We start from the raw sequence: 19,490 nt of genomic DNA, 5'->3' as shown, positions 1-19,490 counted from the left end.
TTTATCAGTTCATGTCACCTACTGGTGCTAACTGTGAAAGTACAAAACAATTTGATGGCTTTGAACTTAGAAAGTATGTACCAATTGGTACCGGTATACAATAAGGTTTTATACAAACTTTGTTAAAAGCAATATGAGCCGCAATTTTCATGTTGAATTTTTTTTTTAAAAAATGTCATTTTCTACTGAAATTCCAAATATTATCATAGTTTTTAAATTTCTGTTAGATACTTTTTGCAGGAAAAGCCGTTAAGAAGCCTTAGTTGGAGCAAAACTGAATTATTGTCATCCTGTACAAAAATTATGATTTTATCAAATCTTATTTATCATAAAAGTTTAAATTACATGCAGATTTATAATACTAGCCGGGTTTTTTTCAGCAAAAGAATATTCTTACAGATATACAGATCAAATTGCTTTAAAAGTTCCTATTTTATCTTTTTCACAAAACAAGTTTAATAACACGAACCAAATAAAAACATTCAAACATTTAGGATTAAAGTTTTATTGAATTCATTAAGTACTTTAACATTAACTGCATGTTTGCAGAATAGTATGTAGAAATAAAAAGTACGTAAAATAACATTATGTCTTTAAAGCAAATACTTCTGAACCCTGTTGAGCATTGGTTGTTACGATTAACAAGTCTGTCTTGTCCTTGCCTCGCTTAATCCCAGCTATTTGTCCGACCACTGGATATTGGTTTGGAGTATCAATAACCCAGTTGACAACTAAATTTGTAAGCTGTATACTAACTACGTAGTATCCTAAATGAGGATTTGTTAAAAGATTGTTGCACAGATTTTTAAATGTTTTTGAGACAGAACCATTTGATGGTGATACGTCTATTCCAAAAATAAGGAACTCGCCCGGTGGACTCTTTGATTTCGCCACCATGATTCTAGACGTAACCATGGCTGGCATGTCGAAAATATTCTTCAGAGAAATATGAGACAACACTGATCCATCAGTCGGAGATAACTTAAGGATGAGACTTTTATCTGTTGACACGGCCCAAAGCACAGAACCATTTATGGTATCGGAATTCTCGTTGATGGCACCTCGTGGTTTATGTATTCCTTGAAAAGGTACCCAGTGACCATGGTTTTCAGTCTTTAGAGTTTCCAAACGTCCTTTACCCGATTCATACATCGAAAGTTGAGAAACAGACTGTGGTGTTTTAAACAATGTGGTCGGAACTGTGCTGTTTAAGTCATCTTTAAAGCCATATAACAAGTGAATGGCATTTTCCGTATAATGCAGGGGCGGTAAATTTACATAGAGTGTTTCAGTATCCGTATTAAGTAAGATTTGTGGCGGAGAGACATCGTCTACATTGTGTTTTATCGGTATATCATACTTCGAATAGGAGAGCTTTTCGAAGTTGTAATACCAAGCAACTTTCAGTTTTCCAGAGAGAACATTAAATATATCTACAGCATACAGCCGCCGCATCAACAGTTCCGATTTCTGTAAGTGCAATATGAAATTGTACAATTCTAATTTCACTATGTAAATTATAAAAAAAAAACCTAACAGGTAAATTCAAAATACAATAGAAAATAATATTTACGTTGTTGTCGGGACGGAAGGCCGTCAACATGTATATCCGGTGCCCATTTACTACAGGCGGTGCGATGGGAATAAACGTTCCATTCATGCGTTCTTCCCAACCTCGGAAATCCATGAACGCATGTGGAACCCCGTCTGAAATAGAACTGGTATCAAACATGTCGACTTTATCAATGTTATATAAGTTTTTAGTGATTATAAAGAAGATCGTCTTAGTATTTAAATGCACCGGTGATTAACAAAGACTCACTCGATTCAACTGTTACCAATATTCCCTTCTTTGAAACAATGGCAAATATATTTTTTTGTCAGAAAATGTAATGCTGGAAAAAAAGAAATTCTTATTTCATTGATTTTGAATATGATTAACATGATTAGATAAAGTTTACTAAGTTTAACAAATGAAACAAAGTTAATTGAGTATCTATATACCTATCTAATCTATTCAAAATATTATCAATTTCATATCAGTAATAAAATATATAGTTAACAAGATAAAAGACATCAGAAATTAAAAAAGATCTTACCTGTAAACAGGTCTTTTCGTTGACGATCGGCTTGACCAGCGTCCCATCGACCTCGTACATCACCAGCTTGCGTCCATCCGTCCCTACAACGTCTCCGTAGACGTCCATCATTGGCAGAGAGGGTTGATTAAGAACCTTGTCCGACCAGACCAGGGAACCGTTGTCAACGTTCAGGCTGACATAACCCCTGAGAACAGAAGCTCTACCATGAAATACTTATATGCAGTTTTCACCAACAATTTTTATCATTAAAAAAACAGAGTGTCTGCCCTTATAAAATGATAAAGTTTGTTGGTAATAATAATTAGATTAGAACATTCAATTTGATTACTTAACCAGAATTCATCAAAGTTGTTGATATTTCCATTGCTTTGCTGAAGTAATGAGAATATGAACGCTATACTATGATTGATATGATAGAACCTTATTACAGTACCCGTTTTTAATGATAGAACCTTATTACAGTACCCGTTTTTAACATCAGTAATACGATTATTAGATTACTCTAACTTTGGGGCATTTTCATACAAGTTGATATCTATTGACACTTGTATAAATGAATTCATTTGGTTTTCTTAACTAATTGTATGTTTGTTAAAATTGCAATGCCATTTCACAAACAGAAATTTATTGAAAAAGTCAAATGTTTGAAATCTTCAAATGATTTAAAACATTTAGTGGGGAAACCCAGTCTCATAATGAAAGCATGTGTCCCCACTTAAAGGGCCTCTTGATAGTTGTACGTCAGCGAACTTCCGTGAAACGTGAAAAAAAATAAGTTAATGATATTTCTCAGAATATGCTGCTGTCCATTTAACCAATGATTGCATTTCTTAGAACATTACCAGACATTATTAGTCTTGATTAGTTAGAATCTTTTAGTTACTACTTCAAAGTTAATGTTTCAACATTTTGCTTAACATTGATAAAGATAGAAAGATTTGATCTCGCATTACATTCATTCACTATAATTAGAATACTTCCTGTTAATCTTTTTAACGCTCCTCTAGCTATCGCTTCAGGTTTTAAAAAAGAGCCAAAATAAAAAGTGTGAAGAATTTTGCATTGAAAGCAACATGGAACGTACACGGATGGTAATTTTGGAAAAAGTCCCAAGAATTTTTTGATGGAAACAAATGTGAGGTTTTCCGATTATAAATCACCGTATTTTCTTTCTTGTCAGTTCTTCCGGTAACATAAAGAGGTAACCCGTGCGAAAGAAATCTTGAAATCTTTGCCATTTATTGATATAAATTATTTTCACTAAAAGGTATGTGTATTTGTTTAGAAAATCAACAAAAAGTGCTTGGTTTTTTGTATATTTATACTGTATATATAAAACTGTGTATATATATATATATATATATATATATATATATATATATATATATATATATATATATATATATATATATATATATATATATATATATATATATATATCTATCTTCCCGACTCATATTAATTATAGGCAATTTGCGTCAATTCGTCGTATTGAAAAACTTTGTGTTTGTTTATATATATATATATATATATATATATATATATATATATATATATATATATATATATATATATATATATATATATATATGTGATACCCATATATCCTTTTCTCATATAGAACAAATCATATGATACACATTTGATACACATCTGTGTGCATCATTTATGGCTAAGTTACCCATTAGAAAAAATGTACACATATCATTGAATTGTATTTACCTTTCACCTACCTGTTTATCCGACCGTCACCTTGACATACCACAATTGCTTCGTTTCCAAGACAACCTAACGTATCAGGTGATTCAGATTGTCGAAAAGGTTTAGGCCAAGCTAATGAGACATTGTTAGTGACATCAATGTCATACGAGAAGGTTCCAGAGGGACGACAGCCGAACATGGGACAACTCTCTATCGGAAGAGAGCTGCTGCCATGGAAAAATGACGTCATAAGTAGCGTAAAAGTGACGGTCACCATCATTAAAATTCTCTCTTACCGACAGTAGATAAACAGCATGTTTAATTGTATGGTAAAGTGTATGCAGTTTGCTGGTAAAGCCCTGATAGCGAGTACATTTGCTCTCTGTGTACATTAAGTTTGTAAACAGCTTAAGCAAATATAGATATTGACAACCTTGTGTTGTAAAGTAAAACTACAAAATTAACAGGATCAGGATATGTTATCATCAAGTGGATAACAAACTGTTCATATGTATTTCTACAGTATATACTATATATTTAAGCTGATTATTATTTATTTAGATTAATATCATACGGAATATGAAACTTAGATAATCCACCGTTGTAATATGTCTAATTACTTTCGGATCTGACATATTACATACATTACATATTACATACAAATTTATTGTGTTACTGATAAGCGTCGAAATGATAAACACATCTACGTTAATTATTATGGTGATTTGTTTTTAATAATTGTATCGTTTTACAAATAATCTGGGTTTTTTAATTACTGTTAACCATTTATTGATTAACATTATTTTATTTGTAAAATTGAATCAAAACATAACTTTTAATTTTAATTACTTATGATAAAAGATAGGCATCAGTTCTTAACGATTTTAAGACAACAATCAATAAATAAACATTGGCACTATTCCTAACTGCCTAAATCTAGATTACAAGACATTTAAATGTGTATATGCATTTGCATTCAAGGTCGAAAAACGAAACGTTTTATTTGTTAAAATCGCATTCCATGAAGAAAAAAAAAGGAATGTAAACTTTTCTTCTTTTAAAACCCTTAAGCATTGATGTCAACTTTTATTACAAATGAAAATAGGGCCTCGTAATATGATACTTACAAAGTACTTTCGGTTTCGATTACAAAAGAATATTAGCCTTTCTAGGTGAGTAAGATGCATCTACTGCCATTGTAATTCTAGTTTCAACATGATTTTTCTGGAATTGCATTTTTTAAAGATAGTTGAGATCCTGTAATCATATGCATTATTTCGACAGAATAGAGTAACAGTACACGTGTTGACAGTTTCTGTCATGGCTTTTTAAAATATTTATTAGTACAAAAAGGAAACAATGATAAGTTGATAACTATAAAACCATGATTAAGTCCAGGATAAGATTAATAAGTCAGTGATCTTACACTGATGTTGTTTTTAGATAAATGATTTGATCAGGAATAATATTTTATCATATAATATGTCCAAAGACAATGATAAACTGCAATGAACTACATCGACTTCTCAATAGTTTATGATGTAGCAAATTCTATGACAATGGCAGGAGACCATTTTACCGGCTGCAGAGCCTTTAAAAATTCAGCTTTATTCGTTCCATCATTACTGATTTAAGGAAGGCATTCACCAAAGTGGCACATTTTGCCTATACAAAAACGAAACTGCACTTTGGTATACGATTAAACACCTTCTAGTAGGACAGCAAGATATGTTTTCAGTGATGATATATATATATATATATATATATATATATATATATATATATATATATATATATATATATATATATATATATATACACACACACACACAAACCAGCCTGCAGTGTTCAAAAATATAAATTGACCAATGTCAGATAAATGATCGAGTGTCAGCCATCACTGAACAATCCTACAGTGTATTCAGCTAGAGCATTTCATTACTTTGAGTTATGCTGTTTGCATAAATCAAACTTCTTTACAATTTGATAAGATTGAAGAAAATGTATAGAAAAGCATACTTATCAATTTTTGAATAGGCTACGTCAATTTCAATGGCTTGTAGAAATGCATTGACAGATAACTAAATGTAACATTATTTCTGAATGATTTTAAAGTTGAAACTATCTTAATATCTCTAGTTGTAGTTCACAACACAGAAAAACTTTTAAAAATTTAACAATTTAAAAAAAAAGAATTATCATCTGTTATTTTTAAAAGATTCAATTTATAATAGGATATATATAGTTACGAGTAGCTGTTAATTACTTTTAGCAAAGGAAAATAACTCGTGTTTAGTACGATACTTTTCTTCACCTGTGATCGATCGTCAAGACCGCGGCGATGTTGACTTGCTGGATGACCCAACCGCGGGGGTACGCGGTTATATCTGAGACACCTGTCTTAACCGCGTTGCAATTTGGACCGCAGAGGTGTGCGGAAAACATGGGGTCCGCGTTGCCTGTACTGTAAGATCTGGGTGATGAATGCATACCCCACCCCTTTGAAATAATGACGTGTGATTAGGAACTGTTTATACGTTTTAGGGCTCGTTCAGCAGCAATGTTGAATTATGGATGCCTACATTACTTACTTGGTAAAATGTGGGACCAAATAATTTTGCTGGTGGGAAATTGAGCGTGAATGTTGCAAATGGTTATTTTCATGAAACGTTGAAATCGACGCAAAGCAATGCTATTACCACAGCACTGTTACGTCTAGTTGCCAAAATTTGCTGACTATGTTATGCAGAATGGGTTCGAGGTCATCCCAGATCATGATTTGGCCGCCTTGCCGAACCATCAGTGATATATTGCAGAGGTGTTGATTATCGTACTTCGAAATGGCATTGTCTAATCCACTAAGTACGTTTAAATGAAATTTCCAAGTATCCATACTAACGTATGACATACAATCTTTGTATCTATTAGTGAACAAAGCAAGTAATAAACAACTGGAGAATCTTTAATTTACAGATTTAATCTGCAAACAAATATGACAGGGGGAAATTGAAGGGAAATGTACGAGTACATTGCATTCGATGTTTTATTTCTTTAACCTTTACCTCATTTTTCCTATCCCAATAAGCTAGTAGAATACATATGAGATTATCATCCTATGCGGAACGAATAAATTGGACTTAAATATAGCTGTCTAAACCTAGGAATTCAATCATTGTGTAAAACTGGTTGGTATGACGTGAGTGCTTTTAAATTTAGATGACAAAATGGGTGCCTTTAATGAATGGCCTAATACATGTAGAGCAATATTGAGGATAAAGGATGTCTCTGATCATTAGTTCAAAACTATATGAATTATAGAGCGAATTGTTGATCAGTTTTCGGACTCTGTATACCACAGTTTTCATGGATTCTAAAAAGACCCACCCACCCCCCCCCCCAAAAAAAAAATAGAGGAGACGATTTATTGCTTGCAACAGTATAAATCTTGCTAATTCTTAAAAGGGCGAAGAACACTAATTGGAATGCAGGGAAAACCCATACGACTTGATAGTAATTAAGTGCACCCATGTGTTAATATAGATGTTATTTTATTTATCAAAAGAAAAATTATTGGGGAGTGGTGACATAACGCACTTTCCAACATTTAACAAAGTTATCAGTGCTCTTGGTCTTATAAGGCGAGAATGATTGTTATTTGTAAATCAGAAAGGAACCACTAGGTCAGATGTGGGATTGTTTGGAGACATATGAGGATAAAAATATTATAGCTGCTGTTAAGCGATAGCATGCCCGACTTTGGTGGATATGTAATACTTTGATTCATTGGTGGGTTGGTAGATGAAGAAGCAGCACTTGCTCCAGAGCCAGGAATAGTGGGGATCTAGAGGCAACAGCATGGGTAGAGTAAAAGCAATGCTGGTTGGTTGCGATTGTGGCATTATCAGTGCAATGGCTGCGGAGTTTGGCTCGGTTAAAGGGAAACAACATGGCAAGAGCCAGCGGCAACACTGGTAGGGGATACTTGCGTTGCTGTCACTGCACTGGCTGCGAAAGTATCGGACATGGTTACCGAGTATTTTTCGGTGTGGGCTGGGTAGTCCCCCCCCCCCTTTATACAGGTAAACATATGACAATGTGGACTTACATTTCGCCCACAATAACAAAGACTGAAAATTAAGTAATGACCATGGTATATACATATAATACATTTAAATATCATCAGAAATTATATAACATTTGATGCATGACGATAGAAATAAAAATATATCATAGAGAAAGAAGTAAATTTCATTTATTTTCAGATAACAGTGTGATGTGAATTATGTTATATTCCAAAGAAGGCGTCCTTCTAAGAAATAATCCCATTCTGATATTCTTGTTTTTCGTCTTAATTCGCGTGAGTACATATTGATCCTTTTTTTTTTAAATTACTTCTTTTTAAAATGATCAGTTTTATATTTTTTCTGTCCTTTTGATTTTTCCTTAATGATACGGAATTATTGGCATTTTCCATTAGATGAAATAATTATCTTTCTCATTTAAAAAGAAATAATAATTAAACAATCTTTTATTAAGGAAGCTTGTTGGTCTAACAATCTGAATTGCCTTAAAATTATAGATATAAATTATTGAGCAATTATTATTTAGTAAAGAGAATTTCCTTATATTTGAGCATTAGAATTTGGTGTTGTTTTTATGTCTTCATACAAAGCTTGCCTTCAAAAAAGGGATAAATATAGTCTAGAAAAGGCGACAACCATCAAGCCCGGTAAAATTGTATTTTACTAAATCAGTGTCTGCCAAAATGACAATTGTGTAACACCTTCTTCTATCTTCATGTACTAGTACTTGTACGATGATATACATGTAGCTCCTTATGCTGTCTTAAGTCAAATTTAATTAAATCTTGATTTTGGCGTACAACTATTTTTTGAGATATAGGTTTGCGACGATCAGATGGGCATGTATTCTTTGACCAAAAAAATCAGATTTCTGATATTTACAATGTTGTTGATATAATTTTTGAATCGATAATGCTGTGGTTTCATTATTATTTTGGTGTATCAATTTTGGTGGATTCAATGAAATCACAGTTTCAAGGTTACGTAAATTCGTAGCCAAATATCCTATCAATTCAAAATGTAAGTTTTGTTAATTTCTTTAAGGTAAATATCTAACCTGACTGGTGAGATACAATGGTAAAAACGGTTGTTCCAAAATTTTTGAGCATAGGTCTGTCAAATGACATATTTCAATTTTTCGATACATGCAGCTTAGACTGGTGCAAAAATGCCACCTTGGCAGCGGCATAATTATCTGACACAGTCTTTTTTACCTTAAGTTAAACCCTTTACATATATAGCGAGACACTATATGCAATCATTGAATCTAACATGTTTAATAAAATTGATTAGTTTGTGTTATTTTTGGGTTTTTTCTTTTATTTTTGTTTAATAACAGACAGTAAATCCATGCAAATGGACCAATGTTGCAACTTGCCCCGATACGAAAGATAAGTGGGACATGGCTGCATCCAGAAAGAATTGTTTATCGAGCAGCAATTGTTCCGACTATCACTGCGTACCAACTGAGACAAACCAACTTGTAGAAGTTTGCACAAAACCTTTCTATCTCCAAGGTCAGTTTACTTTAATCATTTAATTAGCAATAAAATACCTACTCTACTGTAAGCCAAATAAAATACACCTACTGTAAGCTAGATAAGTGGGACATGGCCGCATCTAGAAAGAATGAAATTATTGTTTATCGAGCAGCAATTGTTCCGACTATCACTGCGTACCAACTGAGACAAATTAACTGGTAAAAATTTGCACAAAACCTTTCTATCTCCAAGGTCAGTTTACTTTAATCATTTGATTGACAATAAAATACGTACTGTAAGTCAAATGAGATCAAATTGAAATTGCCTAAAATAGTTCATGCAATGTCTTGCCATAACTTGCCATGTCTTGAATAACTTATAACTTACATGTAATAAAACTCATTCTTTTTACTAATGGTAATAACGAAATAAAAGGTCTTTATTAAATGTTGTTCAAGTACATGTTTATAATGGAACGTGTCAATGACTACATACACTTTTGAAAGTATCATTAAAAATTCATATAAAAACGTTGGTTGATCCTCTTGCATTTGTTGGAACAGCCAACAATTATTTATTTAAAAATTACCAAAAACTAATAAAATTTTATCATATCGAGAGAAAAAGCTTCTGACAAATTAAACAACAATAAAAATTCATGCATTGCAGTTAAACCGATAAAATTAAATTTGCATTTCTGCATGGAGAAATATTTTTTGAAATATTATTGTTCCCTAGCTTTACATGAACTTTTAGATCTTATCTGTTCTGGTATGTTTTTTCGCTACAGCCTGTATCTTTGTAAAATTATGATCATTTCACATCACCCATGCTACGATCACAAATGCAGTTACTTGAATGACAACTTTGAAAGGAGAAGCTGTACTTTTTAATTTTTTTATTTTAATTTATTTAATTCATTTATCTATTATTATCATTTTTAATACGTTTAATTTCCTTATGCCGCCAAAAGTAGTTGTTGAGCTCTTTGGAGCACAACCATAGGGATGACGTTTCTTTTGTCCTAGGCCTTTCAGAGTTTAATAATAACTATATACTAGTATTTTCAACATGTCTTATGAAACATGTACAAAAAAGTACACCTATTTCAACAATTCTAGCATAAATCAATCACATGTTTATTGCCATACACTTCATTGTAGGAGTGTGTCCGTACTTTGATACATTTGGAGAAAGGTTACAAATGGGAAATGTTTCATGTCGGACAGGGAGTGAAAATTGCTCTGCTAGATACTTATCTACATCTGTGTACAAATGTAAGATTTCAATTTAAAAGATCAAATTTTGAAATAATGATGTAAAGAAGAAAATATTGTTAAATCAAAACAAGACATATTTCAGCAGGCTGCGAATGAATCTTAAGATAAGGTTAGACGTTAAAAGATAATTAAATGCTTCATAAAAAAAAGATTACGACATTGGTAAAATGATTCCCATCAATTTGTTATGATCGTATGCATCATTGTGCCTTACATTGTAAGTTGTAAGTATTCGCCAAGATCAGAAGTAGCGATTTGTGATAACAGTATTTCATAGAGACAGTGAATGGTTTCTAACATCTATATTTAATTCTTTGCATTTTCTGTCAGATAAAGTTTGTTTTCCAATCCAAGGACAGCCGTCATCTGGAACTTCAGGGTAAGATCTCTTTGTAAAGTATTGTATTTTTGGATATTATCTGTGACATTTATTTGATAATCCACATTGTGATATTTTTACTTTTTAGTATGCATACGCATGATACGGAAAAGAATTCCTGGGTACTTTACGTTGTTATCATCTTTACAGTATTTATTCATCAAAATCAATGATGAAAAAAAAACTCAAATTGTTTGCAACATCATTATTACATATGTAAATATTTCAAACCTCAAAATCAAGACTTTGTCTTTGTCTATGCATTGAGTCTTTACATTAGTCTCTTTTGTTGATAATGTTGTTTCTCTTGTGCCTACTTTCAATTGCTAGTTTCAAATAAAACAACTAAGATAGTCTATGCTTTGCCTTTATTTACAAAATAGGCGAGAACATTTATGATTATTGTGAATATTTGATTTTTGTTGTAAAACATCTACTTCAATAAATATGTGTGTAAAAATGATGCACTAAACTATGAATACATACTGAATTAAAATTCAAAAGTAAAAGATCTTGGCATAACCTTCCAACTAAAACGATCGAGCTTCGTGCATTTTTTGACGAATGTAAACATAAAAAATTGTCAGCAACAACACAACAGCTATTCCAAATAGAGCAAATATGATTGCTTTTATTACATATTCAGTTTTATTACGATGGTGATGATATGATGCATGGATTTTTGTTTCGGGTTTGTTTGTTTCGTCACGGTGTGTGGCGACATTCACTGTTATCAATGGGAGATGCTGCTCTGCGGTTCCATGATATTTATCCGGATATAAGACAACTGGTCTAGCTACAAATATCATTTTTTTGTTTTATCTTTTTTCATACGAATAAATATATTCATGACTATCGAATGATGTTAAAGTTCTTGCGAAATATCTAGGGACAAAGCATATTAGATTATCTCCTTTAAAAAAAATATACTTTAAAAGAATAACGTACTTGTTGTTTGTTTGACCACTTTTACGTGTGTTGAAAGGATCATCCGTCTGGAACTCTCATAGGTCGTGCTCTCAAGTACTGGTAAAATAATTGTTGTTGCTGCAAATACACGCATCAACATTATATATCCACAGAATGCGACTTGGAAATGCTGATACTGTGCTCTGTTAAAAGCAAAATACTCATTGTAGATATGCAAAACAATTAAGGTAGTACGAAACACCCCTGAAATTATTTATTTGAAATATTTTCTGAAATAAACAAAATAATGACTTAATATGATGTTAAAATTAATTTCAGTCCATTATCTTAACAAAAACAATATAAATCATACCCATCAATTACTCAAGGCCAAATAAATTTAGGATACAACGTATTTCGATAATTTTGAAACATACATTTGGATGGTGTTCATATGATTTTTGTGCAATTTAGCCTTATATCATTTAAAAATGCCTAACTTGTGTTCTTTTAAAAGAAATGACCTGAAATTTGGACACAACCACCACCAGTGTTTAAGCTTTATGTCAAATAAATTTCAAGGTCATATCAACAGGTCAAAGGTAAAATGATGATGTCATCTAGGATTTTTATCAATTTATACCTACGTCAAACATACTTCAACCTTAATTAATATAAAACCAATGGTTAAATTTTCTTTATTTTGATATATTTTATTTACAGGGTCATGCCAATCATACTGTTGAATTGTATTCAAATTTGAATTATGCATTTCTTTTTAGATACCGTTAAGTGCTGCAAATTTTCGTCTTAAAAGAGTATTCACAAGCACTAGTTTTACATTATATTGCATGAGAAATTATCTTAAGTTATCAGTTAGAATTTATTTCAGTACTTTTAAGTAACAAGAAGGTCTCCTGTTTAAATAGCAGCATAAATATTTGTAATATCTTGAAAAATAACTTAATGGCATAGAAAATTATAACAATGGCTATTTCATTTTACACTCCACTGAAAGGAGATTCCAAAGGTAGGTTTGGGGCAATGTGGGCAAAAATTGTGAGGTCGAATTTTTTTCAAATTTTATTATTTTAAAAGATTTCATTCCAAAGAAAAAAATATAAAAATTTCAGAAAAATTGAACTATAGGAAAAATTTAGCTTATATCTGTTTTGTACTACCTTAATACCGCAAATATAAAAGCAGACAAAAAAAAAACAACATTACAGCGTCTTAACTTTGCCAAATAAAATTGTCACAAGAGAGGAATACATTTAGATATAATTTTGCTACTGGGATAAATTTTTCTACATTTGAGGAAGATTTTATTCGTAACTGAACAAGATTGCGCATTTGAGCGTGTGAAATTTCATTTCTTTTTTAAAAATCCACAGCATTCGGAGTTTTGTGTTGTAATTACTTTTTTGGTGAGGTGGAGGGTTAATAGGATTTTGTTTTTGCTGTATATCGAAGGAGATTCTTTTTCAGCAGTGCTAATTTTGTAAACACTGGCCTGGCTATCGGTTTACTAGATGTTGACTGAATTGGCATCCGGAATTTTTTTTTTTTGTAATATCATTGATCAGAAAAAAGGGAGAAAATTGCATATTTGTGTCATTGTTAATTAGCCCCCCCCCCCCCCCCCAGGCGCTCTGTATAGATTATTCTCATCGTCAGTATGTTTGTTTGATATCACTTGTCCGGTGCACACGTTCTCCTATTTAAAGCTATACCCAAAGATCGAGATATTGTTTAAAAACAAAACAAAAACGTTGATTTTATAAGTAATGTATTAGTTAATGGTATTTTATGCCTTTTAAAACACATTTTTAAAACAAACTGAATTCGACAAATCAAATATGGTTTTATTTCTTGTGTGTGACGTATTGATTACGGAATTATAATGTATCTGAAATCAAGTAAGAAATAGGAAATTTATGAAAATAAATATGATATTTTAGTGATTATAATGAAGCGAAAATATTATAATAATCAAAATCAAAAATATCCCTTCGGTTCCCTGTGGTAACACTGTACATGTACTTATTTCCAGTTTCATACACGCATCTATTTCGATTCTCAGCTGGTCAGGTGGTACCTTAAGGGTATATAAGCTGAGAAAATCGGGATGATCAGTTAGTTAGTGTTTGACGGTCGAAGCATCAACACGTCGAAAACAAGACTAAAACAGAGGGTTGGTAAGATTATTACGTGCCTGAAATAGGCTTTCGAGTCAGTAGGTGTATATTTGAATAAGTTAGTATTTACACAGGTTGGCTTGCTGACCAACCTCTGTTTTTGTCTTGAATTCGACGTGTTGATGTTTCGACCGTCACGCACACACTTTGAATGACAAAAGCGTATGCGCTGCTCGGAAACAGGAGCGAACGCGCCGTTCCGCGAGTGCAGAGTACTAACCAACGCATGCCCTCCTGTCTCCGAGCAGCGCATGCGCTGTTGACACTAAAATTGCGTGTTACGCAGAGTATTTCAAATTAAACTCGGTGATTGAGGATATTGTTTATCAGTTCCCTCCGGTGAACCGGAAGGGATTATAGAATTCCTCTGCGTGCGTCCGTCCGTCTGTCTGTATGTCTGTCCCAATTCAGTTTTCCCCACTTTTTTTCTTTATGCGTTGAGGAATAATACGAACAGCTACAAAATGTCAAACAACAGATAAAGTTTACACTTTTGTAGCGTCTGGTCGAAATATTTTTCTATATTTCATTCTATTCTTTATTCTTTTACATTCCAATTGTTAATGTTCAGGTTCTTTATCGGGTTCGGTGGGTATAGAATAAACGAGAGAGAGAGAGAGAGAGAGAGAGAGAGAGAGAGAGAGAGAGAGAGAGAGAGAGAGAGAGAGAGAGAGAGAGTATGTGTGTGTGTACCTTGAACACATCCAACTGATACATTACACAGTGCTTCGCCACATTTACAATAGAACTGACATTCTTTTCCATAGTTCGGGTATATGCAAGCTTTCTCGCAGTTTCTGCCAATGAAACCATCTGGACAAGCTGAATAAAGTATAAATTCATCTGTACAGATCCAAAACAATTATCAGTTTACTTCCTCACAGTTGCAATTGTATATATAACTAGATTCGCATAAAATATTGTTCGTTGAACGAAAAAATCAAGTACCTATACAGTTATGAGTGCTTTCGTCCCGCATGAATCCGTCACAGCATCTTTCACTAGAAGTATCATTATTTGATATTTAATCAAACATTTTTTTAATGTTTTACAGAATATTATGGACGAAAAACATTATTTGCTGTCATGATATACCTACAAAAACACAATTTTGTACCACAGTTAATATTATGGTTTATAGGTCTATAGTCTGTCAAACTTAACCATTCATTTTTCATTTAGCTACTTTTACAACTCTCTTACAAAAATTTCATATTTGGTTTGTAAAAAATGAAATTTACTAAAACCACTCACTTTGCGCAAAGCTTCAATACACTTTGTCCAACATACATGAATAAAATAGTAAAAGTCCGTGTGAAACCAAAACCTGTCGCCATTCTGGGATTTTTTTAAATCTATACCTCTACTGTCTTTCTGAAAAATTTACATTGCATCATTTCTATGAAACAATGCGTTATATGAAAATTTAATTAATTGGTTTATCCTTTAAAATCACCACACAACCTTATAAGGAAGTAAAGTATCAACAATACGTGTTATGTATTCATCGAATTATTGACAATTTCCGCGATAAGAAAACTGTGTTAAAAATTGTGTTTTAATTGAAAGAAATTTATATTCAATGTTATCTAAGCTATATGTATGAACGTTTAACACATTCATTTTAGGTCTAAAATTGGAATTTTCACTTCAACATTCAAAATGTAAACAAAAGCTTTGCTTACATACATATGTAGCAAAGAATTGCAAGCTCTGTAACTTGCTTATAACTTGCTTATAACTCAACGAATGACACTCAAATTTTGGTTGCCTATTTAAAAAGCCTTTCTAAAGCATTGTAAACAATACAATCGGAAAAATCGTGACCATGTCCCTTTAAATGATTGACGTCTCGACGACGCGATCGATACTAGATACACCTAAAATTATAATATACGTACTGTATATAATGCAATGAGGATATTTGAATGCACTACGCAAATAAAAAAGGTTAACTGCAGTAAACTATATCGGTACTTTTGTCAATTCGAATTTGCTAGATCTATACATATTTACTTAATATGCGCGGGTTTGATTAAATAATATGAATTTTACGTAATTTTTATGTGAGGCACATTTGCCTTTGTTTAGGCCCGACGGGCCGGGTCAAATTTATGCTTATTCCTGTTGGTATTCCAATTGAAATTGTACACACAAGTACTCTGAAGTTGACATTCAAAAGGTGCGTGAGTTTCTGATAGTCAACATCTACGAGTATGTAGTTTTTGGAAATCAAGTCTTCCAACAATTTGTTGGAATTCCCACGGGTACCAATTGTGCCCCACTGTTAGCAGACCTATTTTTGTATTCTTATGAAGCAGAATTCATTCAAAAACTTGTACGTGATAAAAATAAACCACTCGCTGTGGCCTTCAGCTGAACATTCAGGTATATCGACGACGTATTATCAATTAAGAACACACGAGACGTTCCTCAATTTTATATAATATTTCTTGATATATTATTCCTTATTTATTAATATTTAAACCTGCTAATTCCTAAAAATTCAGGATACATTACCAGGCTATTTTCGGTGCTAGAATATTTAGAATTTACCTTTATAAAGCACGCAAAATGCATTAAAAATTTTACAGTAAAACTCGTTTAGTACGAACACGATTATAGCGAATTCTCGGATATAGCGAAGTTTTTTTTGAGTTCCTGGTAAAATTCTTAACAAAACTTTGCAAAATTTTACGATTATAACGCATTCGGATATAACGAATTTACGGATATAGCGAACTGATTTTGAGTCCCGTAGAGGTGAATAATAACGAAATCTAAAACCTTTTAGCGAATTTCTTTACAGTTTAAAAAGTTTGCACTGCCATTTAACAAAATAGTTTGAATAAATTTATATTCATATATTTTTTTTTCAATTCACAGTCCGATTTTAAAAGGTATCAAAGTAATGTATTTTTATTTTAAGCCTCAATAAGCAAAATTATATTCTTGTGAAAGAAAACTTGTATATAGTGAATTTGCTATAGATATTATTACGAATTCGTTATACGGATATAACGAATTACGGATGTAACGACGTAATTCCATTACTAGTCTTTTGGACTTCTATATAACCGATTTTTACTGTAAATGCTCATAAATAAAGTCATAGAATAAATTTTTAATTGAACACGTTATGTCTAAATGAGAAATGTATCATATATCATGAAAATATAATTATGGAATTACTTAGTGGAAATCTTCACACTGTGGAGATCAAAAAAAAATTTAAATGTAAGATAGGCCGTGCCTATGGGAAGCTTATTGAAGCCAGTTCAGTAAATAAATTAATTTATATTGCGTTAAATTGCAATAGTTATTGCGTTTTAATGCAATCTTTTGCGTTTATTCGCAATGTAGTTTGCGTTTAAATGGAAAAGATTGCGAAAAAACGCAAAAAGTATTGCGATTAAACGCAAAGTGGATTGCGTTTAAACGCAAAGTTTTGCATTTAAACGCAAAGTTTTGCATTTAAACGCGAAGTTTTGCGTTTTAACGCAAAGTTTTGCGTTAATTCGCAAAATTATTGCGTTTAAACGCATAAAAATATTGCGTTTAAACGTAAAACTTATTGTGAAATAACGCGAAAGATTGCGATTAAATGCAACAGTTATTGCGTTTAAACGCAAAAGAAATTATTGTTTCTGCTAAGCTGGCCTCAATGAGCTTCCGTACGCGTCTGACCTTAACAATTGTTATTTCCATACTTACGTTGACTCGATATATCCCAGTGAACTAGAAAAAAAAGATACCACAGAGTCTGCGACATCATACTTTGATATTTTACTGGAAATTGACATTTATGGTACAATGTAACCTAACAGCAAAACTTTATGATAAACGCGATGACTTCAATTTTTCTATATAGTCAACTTTCCTTACTTATGTACTTTCATCACCTGCATATGGTGTTTTTGTCTCTCAGTTAGTTCGATACACAGGGGCATGCTCTTCGTATGAACAGTTTCTAAGGCGAGGCAAGTTACTGACAAACAAGTTGATAAAACAGGACTATCAACAGTCTCGTGTTTTCGTAAGTTATATGGTCGATACAACGATCTTGTCAGCAAATACACTTTTCCATTGTGTCGCATGCTGACTGACGTTTTTTATACTAATTGTTAGACCATAATTAATCACTTAATTGTCTACGGACTTTTCCGGTTTTTCCCCGATTAGACAAAGAGCAAACGGCGGGTGTGACCGGTCAGCAAAGGATGCTCACTCCTCCTAGGCACCTGATCCTACTTCTATCTTTTTAGATGTCCGTGTTGCTCTGCTTTGAATTAGTTTTTCGTTTTATGAGTTTTTGAGATGGTTGACAGTTTGTTATTGTCATTTTTTCATACACAAATAAATTACTTACTTATTTACTTACTTACTTTTTGTCATAATTGTATCACCTTGATTAATGCATAGCCTGTAAACATACAGTATATGTTAGTTTCATTGGATTGAAGTATTTTTGGCATATGTTGAACATGAGCTTTAAGGTTTGTCAACCCGAAAATCGATATGTTCATAACATTTTGACAAAACCGATTAATGATAAATGTGTGTTAAAATAGTAGAAGTTAATTTCAAATCCCAGCGATCAATTTTTGATTCTATTTCTAAATAATTTGAATTGCATAATTTGGAAACACTGTTTAAAACCAAATTCTAATCGGTTTTTTTCCTTTTGTAATATGAAGTAATATCAAAATACAATTGCAAAACTATTTCCGCGTTAAGTATTTGTTTGCTATACATGATATTATGGGTCAGGGGTTCAGGCTCTAGGGTGGGGTCAATATGGCCATGTAGTTAAAATGTATTAATCTTAAAAAATCTTCTTCTCTACTACCATATATATTTGTTAAAAACTAAATGCATGATTATGATGTCCACGAAGCCCTCTACCAAAATGGTGAAATTCATTGCCCCTGGGTCAGGGGTTCAGGCTCTAGGGTGGGGCCAATATGGCCATATAGTAAAAATGTATCAAATCTTAGAAAATCTTCTATACTACCATATATATTTGTTAAAAACTAAATGCATGGTTATGATGTCCATGAGGCCCTCTACTAAAATTGTGAAATTCATTGCCCCTGGGTCATGGGTTCAGGCTCTAGGGTGGGGCCAATATGGCCATATAGTAAAAATGTATCAAATCTTAGAAAATCTTCTTCTCTACTCACATATATATTTGTTAAAAACTAAATGCCTGGTCATAATGTCCATGAAGCTCTCTACCTAAATTGTGAAATTCATGACCCCTTTGTTAGGGGTTCAGGCTCTAGGGTGGGGCCAATATGGCCACATAGTAAAAAGTTTTAAATCAAAAAAAAAATCTTCTTCTCTACTCCCAAACAT

At 32.4% G+C, this 19,490-nt stretch overlaps 3 protein-coding genes across 4 annotated transcripts; 1 reads left to right on the top strand and 2 right to left on the bottom strand.

The window, feature by feature from the left end:
* Positions 1-488: 488 nt before the first annotated feature.
* On the bottom strand, positions 489-4,206 carry LOC128182496 (uncharacterized). Its single transcript, XM_052851136.1, has 5 exons — positions 3,836-4,206; positions 2,078-2,286; positions 1,823-1,879; positions 1,574-1,707; positions 489-1,470 (listed from the first exon to the last, which is right to left on the bottom strand). Exons 1-5 carry the CDS (start codon positions 4,081-4,083, stop codon positions 586-588), a joined length of 1,533 nt encoding a protein of 510 aa, XP_052707096.1. The 5' UTR covers positions 4,084-4,206; the 3' UTR covers positions 489-585.
* Positions 3,297-11,375, top strand: LOC128182495 (uncharacterized). 2 transcript variants are annotated; one of them, XM_052851134.1, is made up of 6 exons: positions 3,297-3,369; positions 8,066-8,160; positions 9,225-9,402; positions 10,530-10,643; positions 10,977-11,025; positions 11,114-11,375. In XM_052851134.1, the coding sequence occupies exons 2-6, from the start codon at positions 8,086-8,088 to the stop codon at positions 11,196-11,198; spliced, it is 501 nt and encodes a 166-aa protein (XP_052707094.1). In that variant the 5' UTR covers positions 3,297-3,369; positions 8,066-8,085; the 3' UTR covers positions 11,199-11,375. The 2 variants fall into 2 exon arrangements, with proteins under 2 accessions (XP_052707094.1, XP_052707093.1); XM_052851133.1 differs by lacking the exon at positions 3,297-3,369 and adding an exon at positions 4,870-4,975 and having other exon boundaries at positions 11,114-11,373.
* Positions 11,376-11,550: 175 nt separating this feature from the next.
* Positions 11,551-15,132, bottom strand: LOC128182494 (uncharacterized). Its single transcript, XM_052851132.1, has 4 exons — positions 15,081-15,132; positions 14,826-14,954; positions 11,974-12,072; positions 11,551-11,821 (listed from the first exon to the last, which is right to left on the bottom strand). Exons 1-4 carry the CDS (start codon positions 15,109-15,111, stop codon positions 11,556-11,558), a joined length of 525 nt encoding a protein of 174 aa, XP_052707092.1. The 5' UTR covers positions 15,112-15,132; the 3' UTR covers positions 11,551-11,555.
* Positions 15,133-19,490: the final 4,358 nt, after the last annotated feature.

Source organism: Crassostrea angulata, chromosome 4, assembly GCF_025612915.1.
Source record: "Crassostrea angulata isolate pt1a10 chromosome 4, ASM2561291v2, whole genome shotgun sequence".
Classification (NCBI taxonomy): domain Eukaryota; kingdom Metazoa; phylum Mollusca; class Bivalvia; order Ostreida; family Ostreidae; genus Magallana; species Magallana angulata.
Note: the sequence above shows the minus strand (reverse complement) of the source record. Positions and strands in the feature narration are given on the sequence as shown.

Bases quoted from the DNA above. Each gene is read 5' to 3' on its own strand.
- LOC128182496 (XM_052851136.1), bottom strand. From the start codon at position 4,083: ATGATGGTGACCGTCACTTTTACGCTACTTATGACGTCATTTTTCCAT. The intron at 1,708-1,822 runs GTGAGTCTTTGT...GTTCTATTTCAG, and splicing joins ATTGGTAACAGTTGAATCGA to ACGGGGTTCCACATGCGTTC. The intron at 1,471-1,573 runs GTAAATATTATT...TTGCACTTACAG, and splicing joins CCTTCCGTCCCGACAACAAC to AAATCGGAACTGTTGATGCG.
- LOC128182494 (XM_052851132.1), bottom strand. From the start codon at position 15,111: ATGCGGGACGAAAGCACTCATAACTGTATAG. The intron at 12,073-14,825 runs GTACACACACAC...GTGTATTTGCAG, and splicing joins ATCAGTTGGATGTGTTCAAG to CAACAACAATTATTTTACCA. The intron at 11,822-11,973 runs GTACGTTATTCT...TGATATTTGTAG, and splicing joins AGTGGTCAAACAAACAACAA to CTAGACCAGTTGTCTTATAT.
- LOC128182495 (XM_052851134.1), top strand. From the start codon at position 8,086: ATGTTATATTCCAAAGAAGGCGTCCTTCTAAGAAATAATCCCATTCTG. The intron at 9,403-10,529 runs GTCAGTTTACTT...ACTTCATTGTAG, and splicing joins AAAACCTTTCTATCTCCAAG to GAGTGTGTCCGTACTTTGAT. The intron at 10,644-10,976 runs GTAAGATTTCAA...ATTTTCTGTCAG, and splicing joins ATCTACATCTGTGTACAAAT to ATAAAGTTTGTTTTCCAATC.